The sequence below is a fragment of the Petaurus breviceps genome, unplaced genomic scaffold (assembly GCF_028583685.1).
Source record: "Petaurus breviceps papuanus isolate PSGF00001 unplaced genomic scaffold, PetGlider_PUasm1.0 191, whole genome shotgun sequence".
NCBI classification, from domain to species: domain Eukaryota; kingdom Metazoa; phylum Chordata; class Mammalia; order Diprotodontia; family Petauridae; genus Petaurus; species Petaurus breviceps.
Genome location: NW_027185811.1, coordinates 3,040,991 through 3,066,412, shown reverse-complemented (window position 1 = coordinate 3,066,412; position 25,422 = coordinate 3,040,991). Strand labels below are relative to the sequence as shown.

The following is a 25,422-nucleotide window of genomic DNA, read 5'->3' as shown; positions in this document are numbered from 1 at the left end:
CTCTTTATTCCAGGTACCAGTGTGGAGGCTGAGGTAGGTGAATCTGTGAAATGGGCACACTGAAAACATTGAAGATGTAGCTAACCTCTATTAGAGAGATCAAAAGCCTCAATCCCCTGAAGTGACACATCCAGGAGTCTTCAGAGAGGCCTAGGACAGATTCCAGATTGGACTGGCCTAGTTCTCACTGCCCTATTTCCTCCAGAAGAGGGTTGTAATCATCAGACTACGAATGTATTGGTTAAATGATGATTTAAGAGAGGAAAGGGGTAAAGGAAAGGGAAAGAGGAAGGAGGTATTATCAACAATTTATAATTTAGCGTGGATTAGGACAGCCCCACCATTCCCAGGGAATAGTTCAAAACATGCTAGCAATAAAGTATTCCCCAATTAAAGAGTAACTAAGTATGAAAACTTCATGGGAGAAAAAAGGCCAAAATATCACTTTTAAAGTTGTGATGTAAGAAATTACTGTGCTATAAGAAATTACAGGGCGGGGTGGCTAGGTGGATAGAGTACCAGTCTTGGAGTCAGGAAGACCTGAGTTCAAATCTGGCCTCAGACACTTAACACACACACACAAAAACTAGCTGTGTGACCTTGAGCAAGTCACTTAACCCTAGCAACTACCCTGTCTTCCCCCTCCAAAAAAAAAAATTACAAGGGAGATGGTTTCAGAAAAACCTGGGAACACATATAAACTGATGCAAAGTGAAGTGAGTAGAACCAGAAAAACATGGAATAACAGCAATGTTGTTAAAAATTGATCAACTGTGAAAGACTTCACTACTCTGAAGACAATGATTCAAGAGAATTGAAAAGGACTCACAATGAAAAATGTTATCCACCTCCAGAGAAAGAACTAATGAACTCTTGAGTACAGAGTGAAGCGTATTGTTTTTCTATTTTTGTTTTTTGCAACATAGCTGATAGAGAAATACTTTTTGCATGACTTCACATGTATAATGGGCACCCTACTACTGCTTGCCTTCTCAATGGGTAGGGGAGGAGCTGGAGGGAAGGAAAGAACTCAGAACTAAAAAAAGAGTATTTAAAAAATGAGAGGTCTAGTTAAGTTTATACAATATAACCTTCAAGCTAGTAATGACCCTAGAAAATGTGTGACAAGTCTGAGTTTTTTGTTATAACAGCAAAAATAAATTTATCCTGCCTAGTTTTTTTTCTGCTTTCTGAAGTATTTTACACAGTTGAGCTCTGAGGAAGAACCAAGAATCGAAGCTAGGCTGGGCCATTCCCAAAAAAAGAATAGCTGTCCCTTGAATTGATCCCTGGATTCATTAGAAGGGCAGACTCTAATAAAGATTGGCATCTCAAGAGAAAGACTCTTGTATGAACTTTTTTGTTTTTCCTTTAAGCAATCGGGGTTAAGTAACTTGCTCAAGGTTACACGGCCAGTTATTTCTGGGTGTGGTGCTGAGTATCTGAGCCTGGATTTGATCCAGGTCATCCCGACACTGGAGCCAGTGCTCTTACTCGCTGAGCCACCCGGCCGCCCCTAAGCAATTGGGGTTAAGTAACTTGCTCAAGGTTACACGGTCAGGTGTTTCTGGGTGGGTGCTAAGTGTGTGAGCCTGGGATTCCAGCTCCAGGTCATACTGACACTGGAGCCGGTGCTCTTACTTGCTGTGCTACCTGGCCGCCCCTTGTATGAACTTTTTAACACCTAAAGGCAGCTGTGCTGGCCAGCTAGATTAGGAAGGCCACAGAATAACAACAGACATTCATCTATGTGGCTGATACCTCACTCAGTCACAGCCACCTTACAAGCAAAGGGCTACATAATATACCATGTTAGGGTCCAGTTAAAAACATGTTACAATGAGATACACACAAGTTTGTACTCATTTATGAAAGTGAAAGCAAATGTTCTTCCTTTAGTAAACTACAGAAGTGTGAGGCAGCCTATGTATTCATCATTATTTTATCAGGCTTACTTATGTACTTTCAATAGTTCACAGGAATCAGAGCTGGGAGGGACCTCAGAGCGTACTCAGTCGAGCCCTCTTCATTTTACAGAGAAGAAAACTAAGGTCCAAAGATGCAAAATGCTCTGTATGAGTCTGTGCTGCAGCCAGGATGACTGGCTGACAGGGCAACAAAGGAAGATGACGAATGCTGAAAGAGATTGGGAAAAACAGGTACACTGATGCACTGCTGGTGGAGTGTGAACTGGCCCAGACAATCTGGAGAACAGTCTGGAGTTAAGCTGACCCAGCAATGCCACTGCTAGGTCTGTATCCCTAGGAGATCAAAGGAAAAGGAAAAGGACCCACAGGCACAAAAACATTTGTAGCAGCTCTTTCTATGGTGGCAAATAATTGGAAACCGACTGAACAAGTTGTAGTACATGACTATGATGGAATGTGCTGTAAGAAATGATGAGCAGGATGCTTTCAAAAAAACCACGAACTGACACAAAGTGAAGTGAACAAGGAGAACAGTGTACCAAGTGATGGCCATATTGTAATGATCATCTGTAAAAGATAGAGGTACTCTGATCAATACAACGATCCAAGACAATTCTGAAGAACTTGTGATGGAAACTGCTTATCCAACTTCTGAGAGAGAACAGACAAAATTCTCAGGGCAGGTTGAAGCACATTTCTTTCACTTTCTCTATTTTTTTGGGTGTGTGTGCTTTCTTTTGCAACACAGCTAATGTGGAAATGTTTTGCAAGACTTCACATTTATCATTATTAGATTGCTTGCCTTCTCAGGGGGAAGGGAGGAAGAGAATTTGGAACTCAAAATTTTAAAAAATGAATGTTGTAAAAAAATGTTAATGAAATTGAGAAATATCTAGTGAAATAAATTTAAAACCCCAGAACATTAAATTATGCCTACTTTGGTAATAAATGTCTTTGACATGAACCCTGATCTTCTTTCATCCAGGTGTTCTTTTATTACACTATGCTATATGGTGGGTAGTCTGTGGGTCAGTCTATCGTTGTCAGCTATGCGCACTGTGCATAGGGTTCATGGCCACGCCAGAGCAACTTTAGTGGAAACTTCTCAGACTATCCCAGGCCCCTCCCACCATATCAGCAGCTGCCTTTTCTTCTGCTGCCTCATCCCCTTGGATCAGCAGGACCCTATCTCCAGGAGGGTTGCACCTCTCCTTCTCAGGGCAATTGGTTACCTGTCTGGTCCTCTAGGAGATAGTACTGCTTCATGAGCTGCCAGTGGCTCTGCAGGGCCTTGGCTGTGCGGGACAAGTAGAAGGCATCAGGGTGTCTGTGCAGCAGGTCTTGGAAGGTCTCTAGGGAGGGCTGACTGGCCTGGAGGAACAAGTGTAATGGTAATGGGAATCTGAAGATCTTCCCTGCCCCTTAATAGGCCAAATGTAATCACATGGAACCTGTAGTGGGAGGAGTTTGCTGAACAGATGAAGCAGGAAGAGTGAAGCAGAACCCAGAGGAAGCTGGGAGTCAGAGCAGTTAGTACAGTGGGAGAGAGAGGAGGACGCAGGCAAGGAGACAGCAAGGCTTGTGAGTGTTTGTTTGTGGGAAGGCTTTTGGATGGTGTATGCTCTCTGCAGTGCTACTATGCATAAGTTTCTTTGTTGTTACGATAGATTTGGTTTTCTGGTGTTAGAATTTGGCTTTCTGGTGTTGGGATTCAGCTTTCTGGTGTCTGAATAAGTGTTTTGCTTCTGTCTTCTACATGGAGAGTCTTGTTTGTTTTGCGATTCAGAATTACACTGGCATATTTGCCCTCGGTGCTGTAAATATTGCCTTAGCTATATACCATGCTGCACCCAAAGAAGTCTGAGGTCCTCCCCCACAACACGGGTAAGGGGAAGAGGCAGAACTCAAGGAAGCGGGTCCGACTTGAACCACAACATCCCCAAGGGCCCCATCAAAGTGCCTGTCAAAGCTAGAAGAGCTGTTGCTGGGAACACGCCTGTGCTTGAATGTCATTGAGACACAAGCCCACCTAGTCTATACTGGCTGGGGGAAGAACTACCATACACATAGATGTATGTATGTGTACACATGTATGAAACATATACATATGGAGAGAGACATACAGAGACAGAGAGTGAGAAGAGGTCATACTTGTTCTGCTTCAATGAGAAAAAGTTACAAAGGTGCATCTTGGCTCAATGTATAAAGGGAAAAAAATCCTGACAATAATAACTGCCCACAAATGGAATGGTTTGCTGTGGAAGACAATGAGTCCCCGGGGGGTCTTCAAGAAGACGCCAGATAACTCCTCACTTGGGCTAGTGATGTCCCACTCAGATACAGATTTTTAAGGCTTTTTTGGACCCCAAGATCCTCAGCTGGTTTTCCAGCCTCTGGTTTGTCTCCATTTTATCATGTCCCATTCACTTCTCAACTCGTTCCAATTCAGTTTCTGTCCCCACACACAAACTGGTCTAAAATACTCTCCAAAGTCACCAACTACCTCTTTATTGCTAAAACAATTATGGCCTTTTCTCCACCCTTACCCTTCTTCTCTCTACAGCCCTCTCTTTTCCTGCCAGCCCCAATACACCTACATTCTGACGTGCTTGCAAATACACCAAGTTCTACCCTAGGGGTCCTCTCTTCTCTCTTCAATTCCCATGGATTCAATTATTATCCCTGTGCAGATGATGAACAAGCCTACATATCCAGCCCTCATCTATCTCTGAGCTCCAGTCCCACATCTCCGGATGCCTCTTGGACATCTCTACCCGATGTTTCATGGGCAACTCGAATTCAACATGTTCATTACGTAATTCATCTTTCTCCCTTAACCTATCCCTCCTAACTTCAACACAATATTCTTTTATCTCAGGTTCCCAATCTAATAGTTAATCCGAACTCTTTCATTCTGGTTCACCTCCCAAGCTCAATCAGCAGTCAAGTCTTGCCAGTTGTACCTCAATGTATTTTGTAAATGTCCTTTTCCCCTCTCCCACTGCCACCACCCTAGTTCAGGCCCTTATCACCTTTGGCCTGGATTGGTGCAATTGTCTCCTAATTTGTCTTCCTGCTTCCAGTCTCTCCCCTGTCTATCCATCCTAAACAAAGCTGCCAAACTAATCTTGCTAAAGTACAAATATGACAATGCCATTCTCCTGTTCAAGCAGCTTCAGTTGGTCCCTCTTGCATCCAAAATAAAATACAAACTCTTCTGTGTCATTTAAGATCCATTACCTTGGGATCCAAACTCTTTCAAGGCCTAAATACACTGACTACTCACTCTGATGCCTTCTAACCTCTAGTCAAATTGGTCTATTTGCTGCTCCATATACACAGCATTTCATTCCCCACCTTCGTACCTGTGCATAGGCTGCCTCCTATGGCCCAATGCTCTCCCTCACCTCTGCCTCTTTCAAGACTCAGCTCAAATACCACCTCCTTCAAGAAGCTTTTCCGGATTCCTACAGTTGTTAGCATCCTTCTCTCAATCATTTTGTATTGAATTTTGTGTATGTCCTGTACTTAACATCTCTTTGAACATCCTATATCTTCCCCAAGTAGACTATGTAAAAAAAGTCTATTTTTCTCACTTTTATATTACTAGTGCCTGACACAAAACAGGTGTTTAATAAGGTATAAGATCAATTCTGCCCAACACCTCCCCCTCCCACCAACTCCACCTGTTCCTTCCTCCCCTTCCTGGCTCCTCATCTTACCGATCCCACCTTGCTCAGAAGCTGCTCTTCAGCTTTGCTGAACAAAGCCTTACTCTGTATGGCTGCAATGGCCTCTGGGTGCAGCTGCCTCATTGCCTGACAGGCCAACCTGGAGGGGAGAAAAAAGGAGAGGCGTGGGGAAAGTAGAGCCCTTTCTGGTTCCTACCTCTTAGCAGCAACCAATGGCCATCATGACCCAAATTCTAGATGCCTGACTGCATTTAAAGTGGGCAGTCTGAGAACTTTCCCATCCCTGGGGCTAATGGCTTCTGAGAAAGATGACCAAAGTTCACACCCTCAAGAAGCCACTCCTCTCATTTTACAAAGAAATTGAAGCCTAGAGAAAGTAGATGATTTGGTCAAGGCTCCCCCAGCTAATTAGTGGGAGCAATAAGACTAAGATCTACATCTTCCAACTTCTAATTGAGTTCTCTCTACATCACATGATGGCCTGAGGAGAGCAGGATGGATCCCATTCAGAACCTGCCCATTCTACATGGGCTCCTGGGGACTAGAAAGATTTAGGGGGAAGAATTTCTCCATAATGGAAACTGGCTATCTAATTTGATGACTAAATTCTCAAAAAGTATGTGGAAGGATATCAGAAAAGTAACTGAGGAATTCTTCCTTCTAACCATCACTCCTGTGTCCCTCTCCTGCCCCCTACTTGTGTCTGTCCCATACTCACTTAGAGATGACAGGATCATACAGCAGGGCATACCAGCGCTCCTGGACCTCCCGAAGGGTAAAACGGCAGCTGAACTTCACACCCAGGTGGACTGATGTCAGGTCATTGGTCTGCAAGGCCCCAGAAAGTAGTTACTGGAAGAATCTTAGCCAAGGGAAAGATCTCCTAAAGGAGTTCCCATTTTGCCCTTGGAATGGCCAGACAATGGCTAATCTGTAAGAATCCCCTAGGGTGGCTGGGGGGGGGGGGGGGGAAGGGCACAGGTGATGAACCATGTGGTAGTAATACCTGTAGCACAGCATTGATGAGCAAGAGATCGTCTGCTGGCTTCCATCGGCCCAGGTCCTTGGTCACCTGTAGTGGCTGCTTGCTTTTCTTCATGCGCTTAGTGAGGCCAGGGGCAGGGGCTGGGCTGGGGGGTACTGGTGTGCTCAATGCCTTGGATACCTAGGGAAGTTGGGAGTGGGATGAATGTGGCTGGGGGTAGAGGGAGGGAGTGGGGCTGTCCTGACTAGAAGAATACATTCCAAGACTGGTATCCTAGGATATGTGAACACCGGACTAGAGTTGTTTGTTTTCTGTGGTATTCTTCTCTTCAATGGGCCTGAGCTGAGCCCAACACCAAGGAGAAAGTCCAGAGAGTAAGCATACCTGCCCCAGTTACTTCACATTTTACCCCTTTTCTCCCCAACTCCCATGTCCTTGGGAGTAGAAAGCAGTCCTTGACAGCACAGGGTCTGTTATCGGCTGATGATGTTTCCCTCCCTACACTCCTCATGACTGCCAGGGGAATGCTACCTTTGGCACAGTGCCCAGGGCCACAGAGCAATGCCACCTGGAAATTGTTTTTACACCCCAGCACTGCTGGGAACGGGCTGCCTGCTCCAAGAATAGACACATGCTTAGTGCCTCCTACACAGGATGCTATACAGGATGAGTGGGAAGGGAAGGGGGGAAGAGAGAGGAAGAAGGAGACTCTGGGTAAGGATACAGATTTGAAAAAGTGGGTAGTAGGAAGAAACAAACTGCCTCTAAGTATATAAGAGTTTGGGCTAGGTGGAATGTTCCTGGCTCTTACCCTTCAGCCCCTCAAAATCAAAAACGGCCTTCTACCTGAAGATAAAAGGCACTGACAAGAACCAACTAGAGCCCTATAAATAAGAAAGCCAAGGGAATCCCCAAGCCTTCTACTCACCTTCTTCTTCTCACTGGAAGAAGGCTCACTCCCTGAGCAACGCCCTGGTTCCACTCCTGTGGCACCCTTGGCCCGAGTGGATGATTTTGCCAAGCTGCTCTCCACCAACTCATCATCAAATTTCTTCCTTTTGATGAACCTAAAAAGAATATGTCCCATTTATCACCTCCTCACCCGCACACCTTACCGAAGTTTCTTTCGGGGATTTAGCTACTGTAACCTCTTTTTGTGAAGGAGGTAGAGGTTAGTGGATCCAACAGACATTAGATTCAAGAGTTAGGAATGGGGCATGGTAGGGTACTGGTCTCCCCTATGGTGGTGTCTAATCTGATTAGCACCTTTTGCCCCCACAGAGGTATCAATGGATCTTTCATCTTTTATCATACAGATGATACTTTTAGGAGGACACTGTCTCTCTTCCCTTGTTCTCAGCAGCATATAGTCTGGCAATGGAGGAAAAGGAACTTGGGGATATGCCAATCCCCCAGCCCCAGACAGTCTCATGTACTCATGATTCAATCTCCTGTTGGGAGCGTATGGGAGAGGGCAAGAGCTGGGAGCTCTGGATGCCGTCAACACCCCTCCCTGCTCTTATCCCAATAATCATTACTACCTGGAAGAACTTCTCCGCTTGGGAATAGTGCCCAAGGCCTGGGAAGAGCTTCGCTTCTGCCCAGCCAATGACTCCTCATCTTCTGAGCGGCTGGCAGTGCCAGATGCCATCAGAGATGAATCTAACAGTCCCTGGGGATCTAGAGGAAGAGGGAATGAAAGATTTGATTTCATATCACTGTCCCACATAAGACATTCACCCCCAGCAGAAGAGGACCCCTTCCCATAATGCTTTTGCCCTTTTTCCCCATTTCTCAAATATCTGAATGTTTAATACACACTTTAGAAGTCCTTAAAGATGGAGACCAGATCTCCAAATTCTGTAGTTCTCCTGACATCACATGTTATACTATACAAGAGGTACTCAAGTCAGAACAGTAGTGCCCTCATAAGGTTCTAGGCACAGATTTTCTGTCACCAAAATGTAGCTACCTCTAACCAGGAGCTAAATTTCCATGGAGTCAAATGTGGCTCCTGCTGTGAGAAGAGTAGGGGATGGCTCAGGAAGGATGTGAGGTTTAATTAAGACTAAGAGAATATTGTGGCACATATGATGTAAAGTTGTAACTTTTAAGTCAGAGGAGCTGATCTGATACTACCTTTGTCCATCCTTCCAGTCTCTTAATGCCAAACCAAAGGGATAGGAAGAGTCCCACAGGTTCATCCAAGGCTTCAAACAGGGTGAGTTGAGAGGCTGAGAAGGAAGTCTGCAAAGAAGAAAAGTGATTCCTCAAGATAGAGCTGCCTGACTAATCAGTCCCCACCTCCCTTCCCTAAACTGGCTCCCACTGTAGCTCCAAATTCCCTGAGGACAGAAAAGGACTGGGATCCCCATTTGCTAAATCATCTTTCGCTGCCAGAACTTCTGCCAGTTATAAACAGCCTCCAGGGAAGGGGAAAGGGTACATTCCCTAGCTTAGCACCCCAGATCACTGCCTCTTCTATGTGAGGCAGTGTGCCAGCACCTCCACCATAAGGCTGGGATTTTCTGTGGCGCCCAATCCCCCCAGGTCTTCCTCTCTACTTCCCTTCACCAATATCATCGCTGATTTAGACCTAGAAGGAGCTTGAAGGGCTGATCTGATTCAACCACTTCATTTGAAAGATGAACAAACTCGGGTCCAGAGACGGCCAGCTCCAGACCACAGGTTACTAGTAACAAGCCGGAGTCCCGTGGACTCCAAGCACCACGCGGCCTCGAGATGCAAAACCCGAGCCGGCCGGGCTTCCCAAAGGGCTGCAGCTGTCCCTCCTCCAGCAGGCAAATGAGGAGGAAGGGCTTTTCAGAAAAACGACCAGAGGCCAAATATCACAGTGCCCAGCCTGGAGGGACTTCAGGAGCCCTCCCTAGCCCGAGGAGGTTCACCCCCAACTGTGTCTCCCTCTGCGTCCCCCACTTACCCCCATTCTCACCCACAGTTCCGGGGTGCTAAGGGCGGGGGAGAGGAAGGTTTATTTTTCGTGGGCTAGCAAGGACCTCCTCACAAACAGTTCAAAACCCGGAGAAAAATTCACCTATCTAGGCTGTCATACAAGCCAGGGGTCTAAGCCCAGAGGGGGCGTGGGAAAGCCACTGAGCTCACCCCCGGCATGCGGGGTTTGCGCATGCGTACCCTCTCCCGGGCCCCGGTTAGGCGAGCGCATGCGCAGATTTTCGGGGCTCTACCGGGGCGAGACCCCAAACCTAGCGGTGGACTGCATCCTATTTGTCGTCAGATTATCAGAATCAAACCACGGGGAGGAGGTAGTCTCACCATTCCTGGGCCGCCGGCTCCAACGCAGTATTCTCCGCGGCGACGGCAGCAGCCGCAGGGCCTCAACTGACTTTCGTTAAATACTTCCAATTCCGGGTCTTGGGCGAGGACGCCTATTCACTTCCGGTTTGTCACAGGAACACTTCCTGTAGCCAATAATAGTGCGAGAAGAGGAAAGAAGTGTGGTGGCGGCCATGTTAATAGGGTTGCCGCCATCTTGGTAAAGGTAAATAATCCTCGCTTCCTCTTCCTTTTGGGAACAGCAGAGGAAGCTTCCCCAAACGCCAGTACCCCTACCGCGACCCCACCGGGGAGTTCGCTTTTTCATCTGTCCCCATTGTTCAGCTAAGGGCAAAGAGAAGGGAAGCAAGAGGAATTGGCCATATGCCAATAGCAAAGGAAAGGACTGCGCAAGTGCAATGGGAAGAGGCGAGGGAAACGAGGAGGAGCCTCAAGTTCAAGGTGGAGGGAGCGTGGATAGGGTCAGTGCTAGGATTCCGCAGGGTCGCCCCGGATACCCTTCCCAGGACGGTTCTTTTTCATTCTTTTCTGTGCCCATCGTCCTCACGCATCCCCTGAGCCCCTTGGGACAGGCTGCCTGCCCCTCCTTAGGCCCCTGCCGGAGCCCTGCCCCCCTTTCTCAAGCCAAGCGCCCCGCCCGAGCCCGGCGATCTTCACCTGCAGAGCAGCCTACGCCCGTCGTCTCTAAGGGGGTGACCAGGCCAGCACCCTGACCTCGCGTCCGAGCTCCAGCCCCGCGCCGGCAGTACGACCCCTTAATGTCTCAGACACCACGTGTGCGAGCCCCGACGGTCTCCCAGCTTCTCCCCGGCCCGCCCCTTTCCTAACTTTCCCATTTCATTTGCAGAGTTGTGGTATGTGACTGTATTTGGAGCACTGTTGTGCTATAAGAAATGTGGAGGGGATAGTGTTAGGAAAACCCGGGACGTAAGTCCTGATTCCAGGGCTGTGTGACAATCGCCTGTGAGTGATGGACCTGTTCTGATCGATACAGTGATCCCAAGGCAGGTCCACAGGACTTGTGATAAGAAGTGCTCTCCACTTTCAGAGAAAGAACTGATGGATTCTGAATGCAGCTTGAAGCGTATTTTCCATCTTTTATTTTTCTTTCTTTTTTTGTTTATTGTTCAGTTGTGTCCAACTCTTTATGACCACTTTTGGGGTTTTACTGGCAGAGATGCTGCAGTGATTTGCCATTTCCTTCTTTAGCGCATTTTACAGATGAGGAAACTGAGGCAAAAAAAAAAGGTTAAATGACTGCCCATGGTCACATAACTAAGTGTCTGAGGCCAGATTTGAACTCAGAAAGATACATCTTCCTGACTCTTGGCCTTGATCTCTATCCACTTGATCTCTGTCCCCAGATGCTGGATATTAATATGATAGGGGAATAACCAAGCAAGTTCCCATCTTCTGGACCTTGAGTTACTTCTACTGGGTCATGTGTAGTCTGCCTCTACCCTAAAGTACTTTGAGATGGATGACACTGTAAATCCTGGGTTAGTCCTTGGTTCTCTCCCACCTTGCGGGAGGGAGTAGGATGGAGGGGGCATCACTTCAGTTAAAAATGGATAACTGTCTGCTGACTTCTTTCTCACACACACACACACACACACACACATACACACACTTCCTATGAGACGTGAAAGTCAGGAGAAAAGCATCCTCCCTCACTCCTCACAACTTCTAATACAACACCTAGGTAAATGTGAACCTGGGCCTCTTTGGCTTAGTATTTTTTTTCTTGAGCTGTTGTTGTTATTAGAGTCATTTCAGTTGTGTCCAACTCTTTGTGACCCAATTTGGGGTTTTCATGGCAGAGATACTGGAGTGGTTTGCCATTTCCTTCTCCAGTTCATTTTATAGATGAGAAAACTAAGGCAAACGGAATTAAGTGACTTGCCCAGGGTCACACAGCTAGTAAGTGTCCGAGGCCATATTTGAACTCAGGTCTTCCTGACTCCAGTGCTGGCACTCTCTCCACTGTGACACCTAGCTGTCCCTTTTCTTGAGTATCAGTGACCAAATGCTAATCATAATATTCTCTTTAGGGAAGTGACTACTTCAGGAGTTCTCAGGTTCCTGGGTTCCTGAGTCAGTTCTGGCTGTACTTTAGGAAGAGTTTCCTGTGACTACCGTACTGATTCCTGAAGAGCAGAAGCCCAAACCCTGATGTGACCTTGAGGGAGACAGTACAAAGAAAGCCAGAGAAAGGGAGTTTGCTAGTAATAATTTTCCAGAGTACATGGACATATGTATTTACATGTCTAGATCATATCCTAGACATTTTCCTTTTGACCCCAGTGCAATAGAGAGAATAAGAAAGAAATGGGGTATTTGGGTGACACCTGAAAACAAATCTACTGCAGCTCCTGAGTCTGCTTTGAGCCTTGCTGGGTGTTGAGGTCCCCTGAGGCACTCCCCCCCACTATGGAGCCTCTTGTGGACTTTATCCCACTCGAGATACCCACACCAGAAGGGACTTAGTTGTACAGAAAGGTTCTGTTCAAGGGTAGATACTAACACACCTACATTCCCTTTTCCATTGAGAGAAGTCCCTCACATTTGTTCTTTGCATTTGTCAGTATCCAAAATACCCCCAGCTTGCAAAGTGATGTGGTTCTGTTTGGTTTTGACTCCACAAATATCATCCTGCCACCCTGTTACCTCCGCCTCCGATGCCAAATCTTCAGGTACCCTCCATCCTTTTCAGCTTCCTTTTGTGCATTGTCTTCCACCATTATATTATAAATTCCTTGAGGGCAGGGGACTGACTTTCTATTACTTATTTGTATCCCTAGCACTTTGAAAAGTTTGTGGCATGTAGTAGGCTCTTAATAGTTATTGATTATGACTATTATTGACTATGAAAAAAATAACAGATTTATTGTTTCTTCTTCTATTATTAGATACTCCCCCTTTACCAATTTCCAAACCTTTAGTAATGATAGTTCACCATATTTTAGGTTGTAGCATGCAGATCAAATTAAAGTTCTGCAAAATGGGGCGGCCAGGTGGCACAGTGAGTAAGAGCGCCGGCCCCGGAGTTGGGAGACCGGGATCAGTTCCGGCCTCAGATACATAACACCCACGCAAAATAACCGGCCATGTAACCTTGAACAAGTTACTTAACCCCAATTGCTTTAAAAATAAAAAAAATAAATTTCTGCAAATTGCTTTCATTTCTCCATGAGTACATGGTTAGTCATCATAAGAATTACATACGTAAGTCACATATTAATAGCTGAGGAAGAAAAGTAGTGTTTCCCTTTATCCTTAAGAGCTGAGAGATGACTTAAAGTCAATCCAAATGTCCACATCTCACCATGTGGATGTGCCTTGGGAAGAAGAGGAAGCATTTCAAGCTCTTTCTTCCTTCATGATCTCTATATTTTAAATTTTCTTCAGAAAGCATTGAACTATTTGAAGTCAGCATATTTTCTTGTTTCCTTTGGATACTCACATTTAGGCTATATTTATCCATTTAATGATAAAAAATATCAGCCAGATAGACAAGTTTTACACACTACTCCCTCATTCAAAAATACATTTTATTGATATTTTTTTTTGCATCACCTACAATTTCCCAGTAGGTTTTTTCCCCCTCCCAAAGAGCCATTCCTTATTACAGAGAATGAAAAGAGTTTTAAAAAATGGTTAAGCAAACTAACCAATACACTGAAGAAATTGGACATTATGTGCAATGTTCTCTCCTCTAACTTTACAAAGAATGAAGTAGACAGAAGAGAAAGTGGAAGAGCATGTGGCAGGGAGAAGAAAAGGAGAGGAATACTTCATCACTCAACCGATGTAAAGTTCTGAGGGAAATATATTTAATGGCTCATTTCTCAGTTTATTAAATGTTTTTCAAATTTTTATTTCTAGGGGTGGCTAGGTGGTGCAGTGAGTAAAGCACTGGCCCCGGAGTCAGGAGGACCCGAGTTCGGTTCCAGCCTTAGACACTTAACATGCACACACCAAAAAAAAGCTAGTGTGTAATCTTGGGCAAGTTACTTAACCCCAATTGCCCTCCAAGAAGGCAAAAAAAAAAAAACCTTTAAAATTTTGCCGTGTAACCTTCAGCAAGTTACTTAACCCCGATTGCTTAAAAAAAAAATTTATTTCTACAAGGAATGTTCTCACCTTCTATTACCTCCCCCCATTGAACATTTAAAAAAATAAAAACAAAACCCCTCATAATAAATATGCATAGTTCAGCGAAACAAATGCCTGCATTGGTCATGTCCAAATATTTATGTCTCATTCTGCATTTTAAGTCCAACATCTCTCTGGCAGGAGGCATGTGTAATGTTTCATCCTCATTGGCCAATAATGTAGATTATTCTGTATTTGTGGCATTTGCATTCAAGTCTCAGTTTCTTCTGAAACGGTTTTGTCATTTCTTATGACATAATAATATTCTATCATATTCATATGCCATAATTTGTTTATCCAATTCCCAATAGGTAGACACTCCCTTATTTTTCAGTTTGGGACTATGAAAAGAGCTGTTTTAGAGCTCTCTACACACACACAAACACACATGCACACACACAGAACCACACAGCTTCTTTCTTCAGTTTCTTTGGGTTATAGAACAATAGTATAATTACTAGGTCAAAGGGTATTTAGAAATTAATTTAGTAACTTTTTTTTTGCTTTTGCTTTTTGGAGAGCAATTGGGGTTGACTTGCCCAAGGTCATACGGCTAGTTTTTGTGTTAAGTGTCTGAGGCCGAATTTGAACTCAAGTCCTCCTGACTCCAGGGCCGGTGCTCTATTCACTGCGCCACCTAGCTACCCCAATTTAGTAACTTTTTGGACATGGTTACAAATTGCTTTCCAAAATGGTTAACTCAATTCATAGATCCACCAAAAGTACTTCAGTGTGCCTTTTTCTCCACCACAGCCCCTCTAACAAGTTTCCTCTTTCGTCATCTTTTATCAACCAAGCCTCAGATTTGCTTTAATTTGTATTTCGCTAATGATTTTGAACATTTTTTCATATGGTTGTTGATAGCTTGTATTTCTTCCTTTGACCATTTATCTACTGGGAAGTGGCTCTTAGTCATGTGCATTTGAATCAGTTACATATATATCTTGGTTTGTCAGAGAAGCTTGCTGCAAAGATTTTTTCTTTCCTCCAGATCCCTGTTTCCCTTCTAATTTTAACTGCATTATTTTGTTTGTGCAAAGCCCTTTTCATTTTAAATAATCAAAATTGTCTGTTTTATCTTGTCTTCCTATTTCTTGTTTGAACATGAACTCTTCCCCTATCTATAGATTTGAAAGGTAATTTCTTCCTTCCTCCTCTAATTTGCTTACGGTATCACTTTTGATGTCTAGGTCAGCAATCTATTTGGAGTGGTTTTTTTTTTTTTTTGGTATATGGTGTTTATCTATACCTGATTTCCACCCATAAGTTTTTGTTATATAATGAGTTCTTGCCCAGTAGCTGTGGTTTTGGGGTTTATCAGTCACTGTGCTACAGTGTTAGTTTGCAGATTCTGTATGTTGTATACTTAATATGTTACGCCAATCAGCCTTTAAAAAAAAACACTACCACATCATTTTAATGATTTTTTTTTTAGTATAGCTTGAGATCTAGTAATGATAGTCCCTTTCCTTCTCCCTTTCTTCATTATTTACCTTAAGATTCTAGATCTTTTGTTCCTCTATATGCTTTCCATTATTTTTTATTACAAAATATTTCTTTGGTAATTTGGTATGGCATTGAATATTTTGGTTGGTTTTATGTTGGCGTGATCTACTTGTGAACAATTTAAAATTTCCCCAATTACTTAAGTCTGTCTTTATTTCTGCAAAAAGGATTTGGTAGTTATAGCACCTGGTTGTGTCTTGGTAGATTCCCAAACACTGTATAACTTCTGCAGTTATTTTGAATGGAATTTCTCTATTCATATTGGGTTTTATTGGCCAATAATGTAGATTATTTACGTGAATTTAGTTTATATCCTCCAACTAGAATGAATTTATTAATAGCTTATAATATTTTGCAAGAACCTTATACCTTAGTAATAAGAAAATATCATTAAGAAGAACCCAAATGTCATGATAAGACCCCTCTTCCTGGTACATTTGTTTGAGAAGTCTCATCTTAAGAGCTCTTGACTTTACATATTTGACTGTTTCAACCACCAAATCCAGAACATTTTAAAATTCTTCTGGAATAATCTTTGTTACCAGAGCCTCATGATGTATGAAGCAGTGCTTTGAGCCTACATGTGGAAAACATTGTTTTACTTTTTTGAAATAAATCCTTGTAATCTTTCAGTCATTGCAAGTGCACTGTTTATGCAAACAGAAAGACAGCTTTCCCAAGATAGATAATTTTTCTTCAAGGTGCTAGAGATAGAATTATATGTATCTTATCCTGTTGGCATTGAAGGTAATTCAGTACATGAAAAGAATCGTTCAGTAATTGAATCTTCTTCAGCAAATCTGATATACCTTAGTAATTGACTTTTTTTTTTTACTTATATCAGTTGAGTCATCGAGCTGTAGTACAAATATTCAACCATCACTCACTTTTTCTAGCTACTTTCTTTTGAATATCTGAGAATCAATCCACTGAGAAACTGACATTGGAGCCAGGAATATTCCTTTCTCAGTGTTCTTACCTAATATTATTGACTATTTCTGTGAAGGCAGGTAAGTTAAATCCTCAGCTGTAATAGAAGGCTACATTTTCATTACTGTTATATTGGTAACCACATAGCTGACTACTTACACTTTTTCAGCAGTAGTTGTTTTTTTCCATAGATTTTATTTTATACTATGACAACAAATGACTAACATAGTTCTTCTCTTTACTTGATATGTAACCGTGTTTAATATTCAAGTGTCTTTTCACATTACTAAGAACCATGCATTCATTGCTGGGTTTTTTCCACATACCACACATTTGGGAATAGGATGCTTTATCAGATTCGCTGTATCTAAATCCAAACTGTAAAAATTATCTTGGGTATAAAGTGTACCAAGGGACTACACACTATGTATGAATTATATGGACCTTCCACTTGTAATCAGTCTGTTCTCACTTTCATTATTGTTGCTTTCTGGTATTGACTCACCATTTTTTTTTGTTTAATCAAAAGCTTATTCATATTAAATTTAATCATTTTAAATTAATGTTATGTAAGGGAAAGGTTTTTCCCCTCAGCTCAGTTGATGTAGTTATAAAATGTAATTATAGATGATGAGGTTTCAGTGTATTAACAAGGTGTTAACACCCTGTAATCCCTTTACACAGTCTGAACATCTCTTTCTGATTGAGTCATTAAGGGTAAAAAGTCATTGGACAAATAAAAAATTAGCCATTTCCTTGAAACACTTTAAATAGCTAAACCTTAGAGACGGGTAGTTTTAAATTGAAGAAAGACCTAGCTCTCTTTACCATTGAGAAAAAGAGGGGATTATCTCTCTCCCTCCTCTCCCCCAATATATACACATTGGCCATGGTTCCTGGCAGTGGAGTTACTTATCTAGAAAAGAAATAAACCACACTATCCAGCAGTTGGAGAATCAGTTTGAGTTTGAGGCAAAGTTGTAGGAGTAGAGATATACTTCAGACAGATATAGATACTGAGAGTCAGTCACTTGAGGCTCAAAATAGCTTCAAGGATTGTGATCTCTGGCAGCCAAGAAGAGGGCTTAAGAAAGAGCCAGGCCTGGGAATTGGAAGTCAAGCTGTAGAGAGGAAAATACCCCAGGAACCCAGATGAGCAACCCACCAGTAGTCTGGGGAAAGCTTTGTGAGGACTGCATGGCAGGGAAAGGGCTTCTAGGCCTGGTAGTATCTGAGAACATACAAGGTCTTAACCATGTATGTTCCCTACACATGTGCCTCCTTACTACTGTACTTTTAAGTTTGTGCCCACTATTGCCATCAATTCTGTAGTATACTTGTGTGTCCTGGATTTATAGAGAAGAAGGGATGTTTTGTAGCTGTTGTTCTGACTGTGCTATCTTGGGAAATATTTTTTACTTAGAGAAAATTGTGTCTACTGGCTAATAGTTAATGGAAAGCACACTGGTAGGGGCTCATGAACTACAGTAGGAGTCCTGGCCCACAGGGTATCCTAGAGTTTGAGGTAGTAATTGACCTGCTAGGGACCTAATCTGCAAACCTATGAATGTAAGTATAAATTTACAAAGTAGGACAGAAGGGGTACAATGCTTAAAATGTTATTGAAAAAGGCAAAATAAACAAAACATATTTATTATACAAATGTACTGATCTCAAAACCTTGGACTCACAAAGAACTCAACAAAAGTAGCAGTTCTTATTAAAGGGAAACTGCATGTACACAAACCTATCAACCTTCCCATAGTGTTACTGACTTAAATATTCAGTGTGCCATGAGTTCCTTATGGCAAAGCACATTGTGCCATGAACAGAAAAGTCACTGTTAGAGATTCAGTGTGGCAGGCACAAGTAAATGCTTGTGAGTTTAATTAATTAAAAGAGAAAAGAAATATAGGTCAATAACTTGAGGGTCAAGTGAAAATTTTTTTTAAATGGATGATGATAACTAGGCAGAGAAGGAGTAATTAGGTGAGAAAGAGAGAGAGAGAGAGAGGAAGAGGGGGAGGGAGGGGGAGAGGGAGAGAGTGAGAGAGAGGGAGGTAGAGGGAGAGAGGGAGGGAGAGAGAGAGGGAGAGAGGGGGAGAGAGAGAGGGAGGGAGGGGGAGAGAGAGAATATTACCAAGGATATGGGAAGGAATGGAATCAAGGTTACAAATAAGGGGTTAGACTTGACAAGAAGAACCACTATTTCCCTAGGAGATTGGAGGAAAAAAGAAGATAATGTCAAAGAATTTTGAGGTGTAGAGTAGAGAAGGAGAAGGCTTTGACAGATCCTCAGTTGTTTTTTGTTGTTTCTTCTGAAGTGGGAGACAAAGTTCTCTGCTCTGAGACCACACAATATTATCAATACACATGACTCCTAAATCTATTTATCTAGCCCCCAAATTTCTCCTCAGCTTCACTCATAGGTCAACAATTGTCTATAGACCAGAATGAAATTCATTTTCTTTCCTCCAAACTTTTCTACTTTAATTGAATGAATTTAATTTAATTGAACTTTAATTTAATGGAACACCATTCCACTCTAGTTATCCAAGTTCATAGCTTTGGAGTAATTCCTGACTCTTATCTCTTTTTATTCACCATGTCTAGCAAGTTGTCAAGTATTGTCAGATCTACCTCCACAACATCTCTAGTGTCTGTCACCTGTCTCAATTTATATAACCATCACCTTAATTTATACCCTCATCATTAGACTGCTGTAATAAAAGCCTCTTAATTAGCCTCCCAACTATCCACTCTCCAATATATCTTATTCCCAGTTGCCAAAATAATCTTTTTAAGGCAAAATCTGACCATGTTACTTTCCTGCTCAAAAACCTTCCATGGCTCCCTATTGCCAAGAAGATAAAATACCGTCTCTTTGACGTGGCACTTAATGCTCTCCACAAGCAGTCTAATTTGGCTGGAATGTAGAGTGTGTAAGAGGAAGTTAATGGGCGGCTAGGTGGTACAGTGAATAGAGCACCAGCCCTGGAGTCAGGAGGACCTGAGTTCGGATCCAGCCTCAGACACTTGACACACTAGCCGTGTGACTTTGGGCAAGTCACTTAACCCCAATTGCCCTCCAAAAAGCAAAAAAAAAAAAAAAAAAAAAGAGGAAGTTATGTGAAAAACTAGGAAAGGCTGGAGCCACCTTGTAAAGGGGCTTTAAGTGCCCCAAAGGGGGTTTGTATTTTATCCTGGAGATGATAGGGAATCACTGACTGAAGCTTTCGGAGCAGGGGAGCGACATGGTCAGAGCTATGTTTTTAGAACATTTGGCAGTTGTATAGAAGATGGATTAGAGAGGGGAGAGAATGGAAATCAAGGAGACAATGAGGAAGTTATTCTAATAGTCCAGGTAAGAAATGATGAGGGTCTGAACAGAGAGATGTTGTGCAGGTAGAATTGATAAGATTTGGAAGCTAACTCTGGTGGAGAGAGAATGGAGAGTTGAAGAGGACTTTGGGCTTGCTGAACTGGATACCTGGATGCCTGATTGGTCTTTGAAATCAAAATCCCAAAAAGAGTCATCTACTTTGTCTCATCTGCTACTCACTTCTTAAATCCTTTTCAGTCTTGACCCCATCACTCAATTGAAAGTGATAGCCTTTTCTCAGTCTTTATCCTAGGTAGGTTCTCTACACCTTTGAGGAACACCTATGTTTATGGGGCAGGAAATGGATAATCAGCTAGAAAGAAAGACTGAAAAAGAGGGGTCCAACAGGAGATGAACCAGGAGAGAGCAGAATCATGGGATGGAACCCAAGGGGAGAGAATAGGTGGGAGTGGCCAAAAAGACTGAAAGCTACAAAGAACTCAAGCAAGCGTACAGTACTGATTCATTTAACATAGCTTCTATGCCTCCGTGTTGGCCACATAGGTACACCGGACAAGCCTGAGCGAAAGGAACCCCTGCCTCCTCTTAGGCTTGCTTTTGTATTTAGGCTGCCAGGAAGCTATGTTATTAGTTCCCTGAGTCAAATAAGTCTGGAAAACATTTTTAATGATGCTTAAGGAAAAACTAGCCTAGTGCACATGGCAGATATTGCCCCGACCATAACTCTGAATCATGGTGCCTCGCCAATAGCTGGAATCATTGCTGCTCCTGTACCTGGGTTTATACTGTTTCTCCTACTAGGAATACTCACTCCCTTTCTATCTAAATCCTCTCCATCCTTCTAGACCTAACCTTCCACATATGATAAGCTTTCTTAAATTATAGCTAGAAGTGATCTCTACTTCCTGTTGATTCACACTTCATGCTTAGTTGTAGGTTTACATTTAAATGTTATGTAACCTCAGCTAGCCTGCAAGCTCTCTGGAGACAGGAAAAATTTCTTATGTTTCCCATAATACTGAATACAATGGGGTGGGGGAATCAGTGATTTCTTCAGTATGGAGAAATCCCAGCGTAGAAATTCATTCAAGGGACGGCCAGGTAGCACAGCAAGTAAGAGCACCGGCTCCAGTGTTGAGAAGACCTGGAGATTGAATCCCGGGCTCAGACACTCAGCACCACACCCAGAAATAACTGGCCGTGTAACCGTGAGCAAGTTACTTAACCCCAATTGCTTAAAAAAAATAAAAAAAAAAAGAAATTCATTCAAGCAGATCAGCAACACATCTAATAATTAATGGTCTTAGAGAGGCAAATCAACTATGGTTAAGCTACCATATTTCAGAGATGGGTGTCATCTGTAGTGGATATTTAGTAAACCTTGGGCAAGTCCCTTCTCCTCAGGGGGTCTTGGTTTGAAAACCCAGAAAACAAAGTCCTTGGTGCTATTAAATGGTTCAACGCCAAAAACGGATATGCTTTTATCAGTGGGCTTTTTATAAGTAGGCTTACATTAAAGAAAAAGCATGACCATCTGCTTTGCTGCCATACCCTAAGGATCATGTGACTTTTCCACCAGATTTGCTACTGAAACCTTCCCTATTATGTCTATCAAACTGTGAGCTCCCTGAGAACAAGGACTGTCTTACTTTTCTGTTTATATCCCAAGCACAGTACAGTGCTTTGCACATAGTAAATGCTTACTAAATCCTTTAGTCATTTATTCATTTCCCTATCCATAGGATGAGTAGGTTAGACACGACTCCTTCTAAAGACCCTTCCAATTCTTGATCTGTAATCCTACAAATAATCTTTCATTGGTTCTGTAGCATTTTCCTTGTTTAATGTCCACTCCAAGATACTTTCTGTCTCCTTGGCTTCCTTGACATTTCTCTCTTCTGGTTCTCCTTTTATACCATCTTTCCTGTGCTCCTTAAGTGTGGGTTTCCAAAGTTCTGTACTGTTCTCCCCTTAAACTCTCTTCCTTTGTGATCTCATGGTTTCAGTTATCACTTTATACAGATGACTCCTAAATCCATTTCAGACTTCTCTCCTGAGTTGCCATACTGCATCTCCAACTGCCTGCTATGTGTGCCTTGTATTCCTACATGGCTACCCCGATCAGGATCTCAAATGCAGCATAGCCAACGTTAATCCACCGTTGTTCATTTTAAATCTTCCCTATCTGTCAAACTTCCTTATTTTTTTGAGGGCCCACCATCTTCCTACTCAACCAATTTTGAAATCAGAGTCATCTTTAACTCTTTCCTTTCATTCAACTCCCATATGTGCCTAATTCTGTCAGTTACACCTCCCTAATAGATCTCATATCCATTTCCTTCCTTCTAATCCCAGGGACATCACCATAGTTCAAGCCTTTTACTTAGACTATTGTAATAGTTTACCAGTCTTTCCTTGCCAATCCATCCTTCACTCAGCTGCCAAAATAATTTTCCTAGTACACAAATCTGACCATATCACTGACCACCCTCCTCAAAAACTTTATTGGTTCCCTTAGTGCCTATAGGATAAACATAATTTTCATTCTGGCATTTAAGTTCTTTGCTTTCCCTACCGCCAATCAGGCTCCAATCTGCCTCTCTAACTTGATTTTACATTATCCCTCACTTTACATAGTCTACATTCTAGCCAAATTGGACCACTCACTGACCTTGCCCTGCAGTCTTTCACTTCCATATGTTTACTCAAGGTGGTCCCCCTGCCTAGAAGGTAGTTTCTCCTCAGCTCCATGAATTGAAGGACCTCAAATGTCACCTTCTCCATGAAAACTCCCCTCATTGCCTTGGTTGAAATTGATCTCTTCACACTCTTAAATTTTTCCTAGAGTATTTTGTTTGGCTCCTTACCCTGAAGTAGTGGAAAGAACATTGGAGTAAGGAGAAGTCCATTTCAATCCCACACTAGTGTGAATACATATGAATTATTCGAGTTTCCGGAGCTTCGTTTCCTCAAATGCAAAATATAAACAATCATAATGCCTGCAGTACTTACATCACAGAGCTGTCTTGAAGGTCAAATGAGATAATGTATGTAAAGCTCTTAGAGGACCTGAGTTCAGTTCAGGCCTCAGACACATCACACCCACACACACAAAAAACTAGCTGTGTAACCTTGGGCAAGTTACTTAACCCCAATTGCCCTCCAAAAGGCAAAAAAAACAAACAAAAAAACATGATTCAGAGTAGGTGTCCATAGACTTGACCAGACTGGCAATGGTGATTACAACACCAAAAGAAAGTCAAGAATCTCTGCCTGCTGTAACGTGAAGTAGCTGTGGTCCAGGAAAAGCAACAGTGGAGACAACAGACAAGGCTTAGGAAACTCGGTCCTGACACTTTCTAGTTTTGTGCCTTGGAAAATCCACCTAACCTCTTTATGCCTTTGTCTTATCCCCGGTAAAATAGTCTTGTTACTACCTGCCTCATGGAGTTGTGGTATAGCATCTCAGTGGCTGATATCCCTTAGCTGGAAGTGATTCCTCCCTAAGCGTGTGGCATGTTACTTTGTACTATGCTTATCATATCCTAATTATCGTATTGTTATTTGTTTGCAGCTCTGCATCAGAAACTGATTATGATTTTATCAGCGAAAATGACTTTTGAAAAGCAGTGTTTACATTTGTTTTATTGCTGCACCCTAAGGACTTTTCCTTCTGACTTGAAACTGATCTCTCCCATTACAATGGGAGCCCCTTGGGAACAGAGACTGTCTGACTTTTCTCTTTGTATCTGCAGGGCTCAGTTCAGTGCTTTGTACATTCTTCCTGGGTTGTCAGACACTTGAGAGCAGGGTGTGTACCCCTGTGTAACCCCCAGAGCCTAGTACATGAGCTGGTAGTCAACATTTGTTGAATGAATGTTGAACTGACCAGATAAGAGATGTCTTTAACCAAAGTCTACAGGGTCAGGATGCCTTCAAGATGATCTGACACCTCTCTCTCTCCTTCCAGGAAATCAGGAAGTGAAGAAGCATCTATCAAGTGCTTTCTGTATGCCATTTACTATGCTCAGCTCTGGGGATGCAAAGAAAGACAAAAGTGGGGTTCACATTCTAATGGAAGAAGACAACACTCAAACAACTGTATACACGTTGGAGGATGATGGAATCTGCAGAGGCTTGAAGTAGAAGGATCATTTAGAATGCTGTTTACTGCAATAAGCTAGGTGAAAGGTGAAGAGGGTCTATACCGGTGTGGTAGTTGTGTGAATGGAAAAAAGGGGGAAGTACCCAAGGACATGAAGGGAGAAATGATAAGATTTCACAAAAGACTGGATGAGTGCAAGTGAGGAGTCACCAATGGTGCCAGGGTTTCGAGCCTGAGTGACAGGGAGGATGATACCCTGAATAGTAAAAGGAAAGTTGAGAAGAAAAGAAAGATAATGAGTTCTATCTTGGACATGTTAAATTTGAGGTGCGTGTGAGTGACCCAGAGGCAGTTGGTGATATAGGACTAATGCTCAGAGGAGAGACTAGGTATGGAAGTCATGGAAGAGGGATAAGAATCAAATACATGGGAGATGATGAAATCACCACCTGAGGTAATACAGAGGAAGGAGAGAAGAGGGTCTGGGGGGAGAAGATAGCCAAGAGATTAAAATCAGAAGATGCAGAAAGTTAAAAAAAAAAAAAAAGAAAGGAATAGTATGGGGAAAAGGCCATCCTGTCTTCCCAGGCTAATCTCACCATCCTGAATCACTGTCATCTTTCTTACAGTCTCAGCTTTTAAGATACAAATAGAATTAGTTCATGCCTAATTCTCTGAACCCCTGCCCCTGACCATTTTCCTTTCCTTTAATAGAACACTTGAACAAGCACTTTGCTGCCCCCGTGTGGCCCTTTGTGGAAAAGGCAGGCTCTGCTCCAAAGGCTAGGTCTAAGAACAAAGGCCAAGTCAAGGGTTCTTCCCACTCAACCTTGCTGCCTTTACTAGATCACTAGAGCTGAGCAGCAGCTTAGAGATGATCGAGGAGTCACCCAGGACCAAAGATTTTCTGTGGACACTTTAGCTCGTTGGTGATGGTTGCCCATTGTCCCAGCCCAGTGAAGGATGACAAGGTGGAAGCCTGAGACATACCAAGCAAGTCTATTCTTGGGGAAGGGGCTAATGTTCAAAACACTGAAAAGAAATAACAGTTATTTATTTCACTAATAATTGCTCACATTAAGAATAACTCACTGTAGAGTTTACCAAGACTTTCAGCACAATAACCCCATGAGGTAAATAGTGAGAATACCATTATCCCCACTTTACAGATTGGTCACTCAACTGGTATGTGTCTAGCACTAGAAATTAATCCTAGGATAGTTCATCTTAAGATTCAGGAGGTATGAGGAACCTTAATAAATAACCTGTTCAAATCTCCTTATTTTATAGATGAGGAAGCTGAGACCCAGAGATAAAATGGGTCACACAGGTGAGAGAACTGGGATTTCCAACAGGTTCTCTTGGCTCCAAATCTAGTGCTTTTTCCATGTCTTCTAAGTACAGAGCTCTCAAATATATCCCATTACTTCTCCAGAAAAAAATGCACCAATAAAGAAATATAT

The 25,422-nt window shown here is 42.7% G+C and overlaps 1 protein-coding gene and 1 long non-coding RNA gene across 3 annotated transcripts in view; one reads left to right on the top strand and one right to left on the bottom strand.

The window, feature by feature from the left end:
• Window positions 1-10,036, bottom strand: part of MCRS1 (microspherule protein 1) — a 12,740-nt gene extending 2,704 nt beyond the window's left edge. The window contains exons 1-8 of one of the 2 annotated variants that reach the window (XM_069092609.1): window positions 9,900-10,036; window positions 8,745-8,852; window positions 8,147-8,285; window positions 7,534-7,672; window positions 6,627-6,785; window positions 6,339-6,448; window positions 5,651-5,759; window positions 3,161-3,299 (exon numbers count right to left, since the gene is read on the bottom strand). In XM_069092609.1, the coding sequence (XP_068948710.1) occupies window positions 3,161-3,299; window positions 5,651-5,759; window positions 6,339-6,448; window positions 6,627-6,785; window positions 7,534-7,672; window positions 8,147-8,285; window positions 8,745-8,754 (805 nt within the window). In that variant the 5' untranslated portion in view covers window positions 8,755-8,852; window positions 9,900-10,036. Of the gene's footprint in view, window positions 1-3,160; window positions 3,300-5,650; window positions 5,760-6,338; window positions 6,449-6,626; window positions 6,786-7,533; window positions 7,673-8,146; window positions 8,286-8,744; window positions 8,853-9,546; window positions 9,722-9,899 lie in introns of those variants that run through there. The other variant, XM_069092610.1, reaches the window with a different exon arrangement.
• Window positions 9,989-25,422, top strand: LOC138164666 (uncharacterized). The gene is made up of 3 exons (XR_011169148.1): window positions 9,989-10,125; window positions 23,825-24,045; window positions 25,250-25,422. It is a non-coding gene; the product is annotated as an uncharacterized lncRNA (long non-coding RNA).